The following is a 14,084-nucleotide window of genomic DNA, read 5'->3' as shown; positions in this document are numbered from 1 at the left end:
GGAACATGCTGGTTCGGTGCAACAGCAAAGAGCCAGAAGGGGACACGCTACTGAGCAAGTAGTGCTGTGGAGAAACGCTCTTGTTGAAGATAATGAAACGGTGTCTGGAAGAATTCATTTTGCAATCTGTTTCATTTTGTTTTTCGAATACAACACCCACAGTGTTGTTTTCGAAAACAACATCTGCATTATTGCAAAGTCACGCATGGACATTGAAAACATTTCCAGAGGTGCAACCAATGCTCTCTCCTAAGTTATACTTGTAGTAGTCTCTTATCGCAGTGTCCCCCCTTCTCGGCAGTCTGACTTCCGTGTATGGCAACGTGCATTATGGGCCCTGACTGGAAAGTGTTGATAAATAATTCAGTCCTGTCAGTGGACTCTATTAACCAGTCCAGGGCTTTTAATGGATCGTGCGATCAAACCTTTGTAAACCTTTCTGCAGGCGAAAGGATGCGCTTCTGGCTATCCCCCTGTCTGCGATGGCTACACCGCTGTCAGCATTGGCTATGGTGCACCTTATCCTTACAGTGCAGGTGCTTGGGTCTCGTCTAATGCCCCATTACCAATGCCTCACGTTGCTCCATCTGCCAGGCTGTCTAACAAAGGACTGGCCGGCCACATGCCAATGCATTGGGGCCACCAGGTCTAGTACACTTTAGCCAAGCCTTGAAATTGTGGATTGCTGCCTGAACTCAAGTAAGTCTTGTACAGCTATAATACTGTGCCATGCCAGGTGAGGATTGTAGAAGCATTCGAAAGAGTTTAATGCTTTGAACGACTGGGGTCATGGAGAAAGCTTTGACTGTGCAAATGGATCCCGCTGAGGAGGCCAGCAGAGCCGTGCCATTGTCCATCAATTATTCAGGGACCTGGAACCGTTCAGGGTGTAGAATGCCTGATGCTCCTAATGAGAACAAAACCACAACCAAATCCAAGACACCTTGCACTTTTTAAAAGGAATGCTGCAGCGGGTGGCGCATATTTTCACATGTTAACCTTTGATTTTAAGCAAAGTAACAACAACAACAAAAAAAAAGAAATAATCTGTCCAATAAGTGGTCTGTGCTGGCAATGCACTGTTGGAGGAGATCTGTGAAAGGTTTGTCAGCAGCCTTTTATTTTGGTCTCAGCATTTTCTGTTTGCCTAGCAGGCAGGTACGTTGCTTAATGTTCTCCTGGGATGTTGGTGCCCACGTGCACTGCTTACTCTGCAAAGGGGGAGCAATGACGCAGGTAGGGAAACCCTGGCAGATTCTGAACATCCAGGCCAACCCTCATGCAAAGAAACAGGCTGGGCTCATACGGATGCTTTGCGCTAATCTACTGTGCCGTGCTCTGCTGTGTGGTAAGCTGCTTATGCTTTTTTCTTTTTTTTCAAGACTCCGATTATCGGAAGGCGCTTTGATGATTTGCAGAGTTCCTCAGGCCGAGATGGCAAACAAAGAGCAATGGCAGTCACCCGGAGCACTTCCTCAACGTCCTCTGGATCAAACTCCAATGTCCTGGTTCCTGTGAGTTGGAAAAGGCCTCAGACATCTCAGGTAATGTTGCCTTGATTGCATATGCAGTGTTCAGCATGTTTCATGACCTGAAGTACTTTCAGTCGACTTCAGTTGGCATTTATGAACAAATGAGGCCCCCAACATGGTAAGTCTTTCTAGATTTGAGCATGACACTACTACACATGCGAGACCAGAGGGCACCAGCTTTATCAAGCCTAGAAGGGTGCTTTAGAAGCAACAAAAGGGCCTTCAGAGAAACCTCTTCTCCACAACCTCAGTATTGTTAGGTAATCGAAACTAGTTAGCACTAAAATCTGAGGATGGTGCAATCTTGGAAACTACATGTTAGGAAAGAATTTCTTTTTGCACCTTTCCCTCCATAGATTCCTCTGGAACCACATTCTTTTAACTTGTTTTGAAACATGTCCTGACTTTTTGGAGGTCAGTAAAGCCTTCTGCTTTACTTCACTTGTCTGATTTGTTCATTCTTGTGGTTAAACCGACTAGTCTCTAAGACTGTCAGGACTGCAAGATTATGTCTCTGAATTCTTGTATTTTTACAATTGCACACATTGCCTTACATTGTAGTTAGGCTACTTTTGATCCTTAACATTTTTTTATATACTGGCTTTTTGGTTACTTTAATATTGTGCCGAAGACATGCTGTGGGATTTCTACCGTTTTTGTGCTAGTCCTCACGTGCACTTTTGCATTTACCAGAATGGCTACTAAAGGTGGCTTGCAGCCTAAGATGGCCATGCCACACGATTTTGGCCATATTGTTCTTTGGCCTTCTTTCGGCCTTTTCAGGTCAGGAAATGCCTTACATGGAAATCCCCTTCCTGGGGGGAAAGCTGTGGCTTTCGCGGGTAACTGGGCTTTGGGTGTGTGAGCCAGAGGAACGAGCTGGGACTATCTGGTCCACAAGAAATGTTTGACACTGTGTTACTCTAGTTTTAAAGTTTAAGCATCTATCTTCATAAGTTTTAATTGTACCAACTGAAAATATGAAGCTAGGATGGAACGATATTTAGTGGCACAGAAATTCGTAAACAGTTTCTTTTCCAAGCATTTTCACTGTGAAAGAAACAATAGTTGGACAACTTAGAAATCTGAATTGATGCGACATAACGGTTCTCTTTTATTTTTAGAAAAAGACGAGAGAAAAGTTGGTGAATGTTCTTACACTCTGTGGTCAAGAAGTGGGTCTGAGTAAAAACCCATCGGTAAGTTAAGATGATGTTCGTCTGTTACTGTAGTGTTGACATGTTAATGAACATTTGTTTTGAAGCCAGTTTTGTCATTCAAGTTCCTATTTTTCCAGTTGGCATTGGAGAGGGATTTGAAAATATTACACAGTTAGAGATTAAGTGTTTTTTGTAGTTGCCTTTTCACGCCATTTTGTAGATTTTTCTCAGACTTGTTTTCATTCTACACATGAAGATCCCAATTTCAGTAAAACACTAATTGCATAATGGAACTTCCTGTCTATTTTAAATGTACTTTTAAAATATGGATTTTAGCTTAATATAGACTGCAAGTCCGAATAAACAGCTTTCTTTTCCTGCCTGTTTAATTGGCAGGTATGGTACTGAGAGCTGGTCTTAAAACATTTTGTTCTTACAATATAAAGAATCACTGTTTTTTGCAGAGCTACTGGCAGCAGGATGGGGCTGCACTTGACAGTGTAACAAAGCCCTCGTGGGATGACCTCTACTGTCACACAAAGTTGTTTTTCAAGTCAACGTTTTACTCATAAGAATGGTGGTTTTACAGAGAAAAGCAAAGGGAAAAATACAGTCACAATACAGAATTGCGGGAGGCTCTTAATTTGATAGTGGCGGTCACCATCATGGGCCCCTTTTATCCTGGCAAAGTGCGCTTTCCTGCTTCACACCAGAAGTAAGGACTCAATACTGCTATTCACATTGCTCAGGATCATCCTTCTCCTTTTTCGGGCAAACATTTGTGGATAGTCTCTGACCCACGTGAGACTCTCCCCTCCCATGAGGGAAGTGTTGATGCAACAAAACAAATTATCTAAAGGGAAAAACAAGTGCATTGGGTTCAAACTGCACTTTATTCCTTGAGTGTCAACAATGTGAGTGCAGCCAAAATTACTCTTACTGGCTTGACTCACAGTCCGGATCTAATCCCTGTTATGTTGTCCTTCAGGGGTCATGGTTTTTTGCAAGTGTGTGGTTTACATCCAGGTTGAGTTGTAGACTTGCACCAGCAGGTTTCACGAAGAACACATCTCTTCCAGAAGTAAAGCAGGCTCAGAGAGGTTATCAGTAGGTACCGGCTGTCTGTCCAGATTCCAGACCCAGGTTCCTGGTACTACCCTGTCCCAAACCTTCTCAGACTTTCCTTCTCAGAGTACCAATAGGGCTTAGTACTCATAAGCTGACCATCAGAATGTGAAAACAAATAGAATCCCTGTGTGTAGTCCGGGTTGGCCAGTACGGGTGCCGAACTTATAACTTTTTAAATCGTCAAATTGTCTAATCATTTCTGTTGTCCACAATAACTTGTGGTCCTTTGTTTTCTGTGCTTCCCTTAGGGCTGGCAAATGTGGCCTTGTGTATGCTGTGTAATTGAGGATCCAGGCCCTGCAGTAATTACACAGGCCAAGAAACATCTGCATCTCCTTAACTGAGGCAGGCATGGGGGTGGCGCATACCGATGGTGCCCTATTGGGTAGTAACCTCTTCCCATTCAATCATATGAAATGCCCCAAATATATTACTTCCTTCTGGCAATATTGCAATTTGGCCGTATCAACCTTGTACCCCTTACAAGCCAGTAATTGTAGCAGTACAACCGAGTCCCTTCAACAAAGCTGTTCACTGTCACTATACACTAGCAAATCGTCCACGTACTGGTTAATCGTGCTGAGCACCTGAATGTTCCCTAAATCAGCATGCAGTATTCTGTTAAATATGCTCGGGCTCTCACAGTACCCTTGAGGTAATCTAGTATGCTCAAAGCCTCATCTGACCTTGCGTAAAGGCTGTAAGGTACCTAGACTCAGGATGGAGTGGCATCGAGAAAAATGCATTTTTCAAATCCACCACAGTGAAAAATGTAGCCTACTTGGGGATGCTGCATAAAATTGTTGCATGATTTGGAACCACTGGAAACTTTCTGTACCACATCATTTAAGGGGCGCAAGTCTTGGATCATTCTCCAATTGCCCCCCCCGTTGATTTTTTAACCAGGTATATCGCCGTACTGCATGGGGACGTAGATGGCCCGACAATCCCCATGTCCAGTAGAAGCTGTATTGTATTTCTAATGCCTTCCTCCGCCTCTCTTGACAGTGGATATTGTCTTACCCAGGGCAGAACAGCACCTGGTTTTAGGGTTATACGCACAGGTGTTAAACACTTCACAACCTACATCATGTGGATTTGTAGTCCAAAACTGCGGGAGCACGTGCCGTAAATCTTCTTCAAAAAATGGGGATGGAGTTACTACTGCATTAAGGGACACTACACTCTTCGGTACTGTATCATTATGTCACAAGGGATGCACATTTTCAGTATTATTTCCCCCTCTTTGTCGTTATTCTTAAATAATTTGTCATCCGTCACCTCTTTTAGCTGCACTGTTGCGTCTAAACAGAGCACTGTGAGCCACTCACACCCGTCCCTATCCATTCCTAATAGGAAAATCTTTTTGTCTGACACTAACAAACCCTACAGGTCCAGCGATAGTATCGTTCCTGCCACCACCTTGGGCGACACAGCTGGGTGAAAAATGAAATCAGTGGGCACTCGCCAGCACTGCTTGGCAATCTGGGGCACCGCCTTCACAAGCACTGGGATACCATATGTCTGGGTCTATGGGAAACCCGTGGTACCACCACCTTCCTTGCCATTGTGTGAATTATCAAAATCGCCTTCACAGGGCACATCCCACGCATGGAACAGACTACTCCATTATCTGTGAAGGAGATAGTCCGGTTTAATTTACTGAGCAGGTCCCTACCCATTAGATTGACAGGGGAACTCTTGGGAATATAGTAGGGGCACCCGTACTACCTTCCCTCTCACCTTCACATCCAGCACCTCAGTGTATGAAACCTTGGAAATAGCCCCAGAGAACCAGATGGTTCTCTGGGGCTATTGCCAAGATTCCATCCCTGGATGTGAAGGTGGGGGGGAGGTAGTATGGATGCCCCTACTATATTCCCGAGAGTTCCCCTGTCAATCTACTGGGTAGGGACCTGCTCACTAAATTAAACAGGACTATCTCTGACTAGCAAACCTGTCAGCCTTCCATAATACACAATTTAGTTGCAGCAGAATCACCATAAATATGAATTGCTTGTTACCTATCTCCGCCCCCACCAATGGTTCCTCTTCAGGGTGGATAGTCATCGACAGGACCGGAAATGTGAGTGCTCTCTGTGGGCTGTCCTAATCTGGATACGTGCTCTTTCCCGGGAACAAGAAAGGGTTACCTCCTACTACTGTTGCTCGCAGCCCCACCTTGCACCCTGATTAATGGGGCAACACCACCCTGCTGTTGCTGCGGCAGGTGTTGCATTTGTGTGTCCGGCGCTTGGGGATGTTCATTAGAAGTTAGGTATTGCCCCCGAGGATACTCCTGGTTCTGGTAGCATTGGCCCTGTTGCTGGTACCCTAATCCTTGTGGCCCTTGGCCCTGCTGCTGCAGCCCATAATTATACCCCACCGCGGACCTGCTCCTGCACTCGCTTGTGAAATGCCCCCACCTTAAACAATTCCAGCATTGAGACTGTCCAAACCCACCCAGGCTGGACTATTGCAACAACCTCTTTCTAAATCTGCCTGCTTCTACTCTACGCCCTCTGCAACTCATCCAGAACAGAACTGCGAGACTTGTCCTTGGCCTCGAGCACAGGGATCGCATTTCTCCAGGACTGAAATCTCTGCACTGGCTCCCAGTGGCTGCAAGGATTACGTTTTAAACCCTCTGCATCGTCCACAAGGCCTTCTGGGGCCTGGGGCCTCAATACCTTCAACTCTCTCTTTCTAAATATCTTCCGTCTTGAGCTATTTGCTCATCCGCCTCCAACTCCCTCAGTGTCAGTCGCTTCTCCAAGCAAGGAGTTCGCGGTAGATCTCTCCTTCGGCTGGGGCCTCCCTCTGGAACAACCTCCCCGAAACTTGAGGAGAACCATATTCGGTTACGGAAGTACCTTAAAACCTTCCTCTTTGCTTCTGCTTTCTCTCCCCCCTTCTCCTGCTGAAGCCCTGGCTGTTACTGAGACTGCACGGGTTACCTGGCCACCCATCTGATCTCAGACCCATCTGATCTCGGGCGCTGTCTTCCTGGCAACCCCGGCACCTGGCGACTGTTCTCTGTATCTCTACAGTCCCCAAACTAGTCTGCACTCACCCTGCACTTGCCACCAGCTGGACGTTCTTTATTATTTTATGGTATTATTTTATTATTCATGTACTGCACTTTCCCTCCACCCCGACCCCTGCTTTTTTCTTTCCCCCCCCTCCCCTTGCACTTGCGCGATCTGAATGATACCTGGCCTAGTAGGATTGTTGTCGGTCTTCCCTCTGTTCCCCCTCCCTTGCCTCATCGCGCCTTGAAACACTTGTGTATAGGGGTGTTATAACTGTCATATCATATATCATATCACCTCCCCTGGATCCAAACCCTCCTCCTCTTGTTCCTCGAAACTCCCCTCTTCCTCGCTGCGGCCCTCCTTGCTGCCACAGTGGGCCGGGGTACTGTTGCCTCACGCCCCACTGTCTTTGTCCTCCTTCCGCCCAGAGCGCCGCAATAGTGGCACTCACAACTTGCTGTGTACTCTCTGTTCCCTCCACCTGTACTGGCATTGGCATGGGCACCTGAACTGCCACTTTTGCCAATTTTGTCTCTACCAACTTTGCTTCATCCCCCTGACACCTTTGCACTGTTTCCCTCTCCCACTCCTTAATCCTCTTACAATGATGTACTATTATGCTCTCTATTGCCTCAATACCCACAATCTTATCAAGTGCCTTCTGCACTTCCTTCAGCAAACCCTGCTTTACGATAAAATAGAAGAAGGGTATTGATTGGTCCCACGGCCCTCCAGTCTCTGCTCTCCACCTAATCAACCCCATGGTGAACTGCATCAGAGACTGTAAAACGGCAGTGTCCGGAAAGGTCCTGCGTAATTTGTCCCATACCATTGCCCTCACTCCATTAAATGATGCTCCGTCATGCACATCATCCCCCAAGGTTACTCGCAGGTATCCAGCCTTAACCCACACCTCCCCAGCCTGATCACCAATTACGGCAACCAATAGGCTTCAGATCCGCTATTGCTAGGGCACTGATGCCATTTGTTTTTCAAACCCATATATCCACTTACTCACCCCTGCTGTAAGTTGTGGGAGGGCCTTAATTAAATTGTTCTTATCCATTTGGGGCCAGGGCACATACTGTGTTCTCCTTCCCCCTTATGTATCAGAGGCATCTGCATTTTTTCTACTTCCCACACCCTTCCTCGTAATTCCTCTTCTTTTTACCAATGCCATCCGGTCAGCCCTGTTCCTCAACCTGCCTCCTGCCCATATACCTTCTACTTAGAGGGGCGAGGGGGTTCTCTCGGCTGCCTCTTCACCCCTCCCCTCGTCTTCACTCGGGTCTTCTGTGAACGTGCCAGCATCCCCTCCCTCCACATTTTCTCAGAACACCCTATTCTCCTCCCCCACGATAATCCACCCAGCCGGGCTCTTTTCCTTCTCAACCCACGTTTTATACCTTCAATGTCCATCTTGAGCAATATTTCCCCTGATTGCCACTCTCCCTCTCTTAGTGCACTTATATCCCTTCCTGTTTCTGGGGATGTCTGTAACCTTTGCAGTTCTGCTATCAAACCTGTCAACCTATCTTGAAACTCCCTAGACCTGTACTCCGACGATGCGGGTACTTCAGGGGGATGGGTATACGGGGGTGGTGGAGCTTTAGCTTGTGATGTTACCAACACTCAGGGGGGTCCTAGTGTAGCAGAAGGGGTCCCCACCATAACGGGTACATAACTCAGATTGGTATATCCTTCTGCAGGATATGGTGTTAAGGGATACAATCCCTTACTCCGTACCTGCGCCCCACCTTCCCCTTCTCCCGTTCCGCACTTCTCAATTTTCTGTTTCTGCTCCTCCGCTCCTTTCCCTTGATCCTCTGTATCTTCGAACATAGCCAAAGATCGAGAATCTCTTTTCTCTTCTGTAGCTGCTTCCTCTTATATTTTGCTATTAGAAATGTGGACATGTGTTCCAAAATGCTCTTGTTGTGCGAGCCCTGGCCATGGACAGGGCAGCCCCCTCCTCCTGTCTCTGTGATCCACTACTTATGATACTTTTCCACCCTGTCACAATACAGTGTCAGGGCCTTATACATGTGCTATATTGGTGATCCCCCGACCCCCATGCTAGTGACATCTATCCCTTACCAGCCCTGCAGAGCCCCTCTAATGCGCCACGCTGCTGCTTGCTTATAACAACAAAAACAAAAGAATCACCCCCACCTTTCTCCCTCACCCTTCCATACGCGCACACGCCGCTCAAAGAGATTGGGCAGCACCACACAGCGACTCACACAATTACCGCCTCCTCTAGGGCCTACCTTTTCACCCACAAAACACAACACTATTATTATTATTATTATTATTATTATTATTATTATTAACAAATGCTACTTGTTCCAGGCCTACTACTTATATGAGGCCACTACTTTGACCTCCTTGAAAATATTATTCTGCCTCAAAGTACCACCTTCTCTCCCCTTCCGAGGAGGCGATCCCTGCCTTACCTTTGCCTTACCTTATAATGCCTTACCTTATGATACTTTACCGAACCACTGAATCACTTATACAAGTGTTATCAACAATAACCCTACCCTCGCCCACGTCACATCAATGACCTCGCTCTCCAGATGCTCACACCTCTCATACTTCCCCATGCATCGGTCCCCTACTTGTTATCGCTTACAAGAGTCTACTCACATGTGCATGCTCACCCAAACACCTCCGTCACAGGGTTCCAATACCGGCCTGCACCCTCCTCAGAGCCGTGCCCTGCTTCAAAAAGCAGAGAGGACTTTTATTACAATGGCTCCTACTAGACGACTCGGAGCACTTGTTTCTTTCGGGGCCAGTCGCTGTAGGTAGGCGCCGCTCCTTCTGGAGAACCGGCCTGGAAGCCTCCAAAGGGACAGGGGCGCTGGGATCACGTTGGGGTCACCAATTGAAAGTAAGCCCATGAACGCTCACACCAGAGAGAATATAACCCGCTAGGGAAGAAAGGCCCAAGTCGATCTTGTAAGGATAACGAGTTTAATCTCGTGCACAAATGAAAGCAACAGCAAAGAACTCTGCTACTAAGAACGTTCTGCCAAAAAGAGGTGCAAGCAGAAACATTAAAAGCACCACATTGTCTTAAGTGAGGCAATACATATCGTGGCAACCCACGCAGCTGATTGGATAGACCCTACACAGGTGCTGCCTTTTCCATATGGGATGACAGTTTATTGGTCCCAGTCCGTCCGTCTTCCATCACGTGGGCGCTGGAGGGCTCTTCTCACGTCGAAGGTCAGACAACAAATGAATTATACTTCTACTATACAGCTTGTTTATCACTCACACCATGCCCTTGGCAGACCTTAAGACGGGCACACAGAAAGTTCCCGGGCATTCTAACCTTCACACACACATTTCACTCACTCCTGCCACGCCATCCACTCCAAGGTCTCCGCCCTCATTTTGAACTATAATGTATCCCTTCCAGCACCTCGCAATACGAATCACATGATTGTCGCTTCCACGATACACCCTGTCCATCCCCTTTGAACATTTCAGGTCTTGTTACTTTGGGGTTGGTGGTCAAAGGGCACCTGGTGTCGTGGAATTCAGGGATCTTAGGGTTTAGTTAGCTATATGAGCTATAACTCGTGGTCACTCGGGAATGGGCCGCGTTCATGCTTTGCCCAAAGTGAGATAACATGCACACCAGGCGCCGGCCTCTGATCGCGGCCTTGTAAAGCACATTTCTCTTGGGGGAAAGACACATCTTCGCGACACCTTCAAGAACAATGAACAGGTGGCGAGAGGGGGTGTGAACTGTCCTCATGGGAGCTCGGGCATGACTGGAGATTTCCGTTACCTCGTGAATGTGGGCCTAGTGCATGCAATTCCGCCTTTACCATGCTTACCACACAAGCCTTCTCTCCTACCTAGGAACATTAATATCTACGCAAAATAGCGATTCTGCCCGCACCTTAAGCCACACCATATGAATACACTATAAATGGCTATGTTAGCATGGGGTCCTGCTGGACCGGAAAGGATCCCTTTCACGGCCCCCCCACACCGCTGGTACATTAGTGCCTCAAATGCATTTCCCCTTACTTTAAAGCACCTGGGGAGGGCAGGGAGGGATGGGACTGCCCCTTTCCCAAGAGGCTCCCAAGCCCCTTTACCCATTTTGGTGAAGTGTCACTGGGCAATTCACAATGGAATGCGTCTTGTGTACACGCTTCTTTATCCCACCAACTTGGCACAGTTCCTTATCAAGCGTAGGATTCCTTCTGTCGGTTCCAGGGTTCTTGACCCTCATATTCTCAAACTCTGATGTGCGCAATATTTTACACGCCTTGATTCACTCTCCTGCCAAGCAACTGTTCTTTCTGGACTGTCTCTCTTTCTCTCACAGGGCCCCAAACCCTCTTAATCTTCATCACTTTAAACTCCTATGGGTGCAGGTCCCAGAATTGCACTGTTGCGTTGTATCCACTTGGTTCACTTTCCTGCCAAGCATGCAACTCTTCCTGGTTTACTTCATTTAAAATTAGGGTCCCAGACCCTCTTATTCTTGACCTCTTATTTGGGTGCAGCTCCCAGATTCGCACTTTAGCGTTGTATCTGCTTGGTTCACCTCCCTGCCAAGTATGAAACTCTTCCTGGTTTGCTTAGTTTGCAATCAGGATCCCAGAACCTCTAAGCCTTGACTTCTTATTTGTTTCAGCGTCCCAGACGCTCTTCTTCCAGCTTCTGTGTTCACCTCTAGCACCTCCTAGGTAACCCGCGTACCTGTTTGTTTCTTTCTCGTAGGTACCAGCGGTTCCTGGGCAGTTGCATCCATTCTCGAGACTCTGGTAGTGTTCGGGTATCCAGCGGGGTCTGCAGCGGCTTTGCAGTCTTCTGACTCTTCCCAGCTGTGTGTCCTCTCTCACTCGCAATTCGCTGGGGCCTTCGGTGATCACAGGATTCACTCGGCAGCAACCTGAGTAGTCCTTTCATCATGGACCACGTTTGTGTTCTCCTTTTCCTCCGGTTACGGCTTCCCTTGTGGCTCGCATCAGCTGCTCCTGTGGACAGCTCCCACTGTTCCTCCAAAGAGGATCGCTCTCAGTCTTCCACATCCCAGCTGAGCCTCTTTCAAACTCCTGGGTGGGATTGTTGTACTGCTTTGGGCAAATCACTTGCATTGAAAAGCTAGTCCACTCACTCTGGTTCTCTATAGTGATCCTTGGACTCCCGGTCATCTTCTTCAAAGTACCAGTTTCAAAACGATATACATGATGCATTGTACTTTCTGGTCTTTCAGTCTTGTCATGTATTCTAGGTTGAGTGACTTGATGACAAAACACATGGGCTCTATCTAGAGAGGGGGAAGGAGGATTTAGGGTTAAAGAAGGGGTTGGGTGTATTGAAGCGTTCTCTGATAATGGTCATCCCCAATCCCATAGACAGAATCTTTTCCCATGTGACCATCCCTTGGTGCAGCACCCCCCACAGGGACTTTTGTACTGTAGACGCACGGGCCTAGCCCCACTGGCAAGGTCTCCCCCTAGGGGAGAAGGGACAACATCCTCAGATTAGTCACAAAATAAAGTCAAAACGGATGAACATTTGGTTTCTAACCTTCCACTGTGGTGTTGCAGTACATCACTGGTTGTGCGTTTCTATCTAGGCTCCCACACTTGACCAACGTGAGCATCCAAACTGGTACACACCACTTGCAACACATGCCTTAGGGAAGGGAAAAAACAGGTAACCTTACTTTTCTCGTTTTGTAAGGTTGCTGACATCTTCATTCACTGTGTCTGCATAATTGTTTTCTTTTGCAATCGTTTTCCGAATGCCTTCCCATCACCACAAACAAGGGCTGTTGTAATGTTTAAGCAACGTGCTGTTAGCGGGAAGCATAGCTGTGCTCTTGAGCATGTCCATACGGCACAACATAATGTATTAACAGAAGTGCAATCTCGGGCCATATAGTGGAAGAGCATTCTATAAAAGCTGATGGCGAAAGGCTGCCTAATGAGTAATTCGAGTTTCGCCACTGACGGGGATTGCCAGGGCAGATCCACTGACAGCCTGCTTTCAATTCTAGGTGATCTTTTCCTCATGCGGTGACCTGGATCTACTTGACCACCAGGCAAGCCTAGTCTCCTCAGAAGACAGTGTGCGGGAGCAGGAGATCATGGACGACACCAACAGTGAACAGCAGTTCCGAGTGTTTAGAGACTTCGATTTCTTGGACGTGGAACTAGAGGACGGAGAGGTACAGTATGCACTAATGGCATGTTGATTGCAGAACTCGGGCGTGCTCAATACTGGTAGGGATGCCAACTCAACCCCAGGGCACAGTGCATCATTGCTTGCTCATTTGGAGTGCAATCTATCATTAAGAGTGGGTGGGTATGCGCCCTGGCTGAGTTATTTGGCTGCATCCAAGATGCATATGTAGCAAGAGCCCTCTCTTGGAATATCCAGCAATGGCTTGCTCTGTGTTAAAAAAGGGTGTTTTACTAAACACCCAACAAATAGTGAAATGATTTTAATTTAAAAATTAGCAAAAAAGGTTATGAACAAAAAAAAGTATTTCTGTTAATTCAAGATGTTTTAATAATGCGTAATTAGAACTGTGGCGATTCTTCAAAATGGTGCTTGGATAGATACCAAGTAGAAATCCTTTTAGTTACAAAAGTGAGTTTTGCTCCATTTCTGTCGAGGTTATTTTTTCAGTGGTTCCAGTGTGGGACACTTTGGAGCAAGAATACTGACTTTTGCTTTATATGCAAGGATGGAAACCCATACATCCAGATAGAAAACTGGGTAGACCTAGAAAGTGAAAGTGGACCCCAGCAGAGGAGCGAGGTCAAGCGCAGGAATGGGTAGAGTTTCTCACATCCTGTTAACTAGATGCCAAGGGGCTTAATAGGCCATTTGTTTTTGCTGTACTGAAAAACGAGGTTTGGTACTATCTTTTATACACAGAAATTGTCTTTTAATGCATTGTCTATGGTGTGCACTAGATGAATGCCACATCAATGTTTGGTTGGTAAAGAGTAGCCTCATATGGGCGGAATATAGGAGAATGTGTATTATTTGGTTGCCCTGGCTGGTCTCGTTTTCAATTCCTAATATCCTGAGCCCATAATGTCAGCGCTTGCCAACCTTTTTTCAATATATCAGTGTACAAGCTTTCCCCAGAACAGCAATTTGAAAAATAGTTCAAAGAACATCATTACTGGGTGTACCAATGCATGGGTGTCGCTCAGTAATGGGGGAACCCGGGAAAC

General features: G+C 46.8%; 1 protein-coding gene across 7 annotated transcripts in view; it reads left to right on the top strand.

Annotated features, from left to right (window-relative positions):
* The window catches only part of FRY (FRY microtubule binding protein), a 1,191,674-nt gene that overhangs the window by 939,132 nt on the left and 238,458 nt on the right, over positions 1-14,084 (top strand). For all 7 annotated transcript variants that reach the window (XM_069639765.1, XM_069639761.1, XM_069639760.1 and 4 more), the window contains exons 49-51: positions 1,383-1,544; positions 2,657-2,731; positions 12,893-13,063. In XM_069639765.1, coding sequence (XP_069495866.1) covers positions 1,383-1,544; positions 2,657-2,731; positions 12,893-13,063 — 408 coding nt within the window. The remainder of the gene's footprint in view (positions 1-1,382; positions 1,545-2,656; positions 2,732-12,892; positions 13,064-14,084) is intronic.

Source organism: Ambystoma mexicanum, chromosome 7q (genome assembly GCF_040938575.1).
Source record: "Ambystoma mexicanum isolate Mex_15411 chromosome 7q, UKY_AmexF1_1, whole genome shotgun sequence".
In the NCBI taxonomy this organism is placed as follows: Eukaryota; Metazoa; Chordata; class Amphibia; order Caudata; family Ambystomatidae; genus Ambystoma; species Ambystoma mexicanum.
This window is presented reverse-complemented; position numbering and strand designations above follow the sequence as displayed.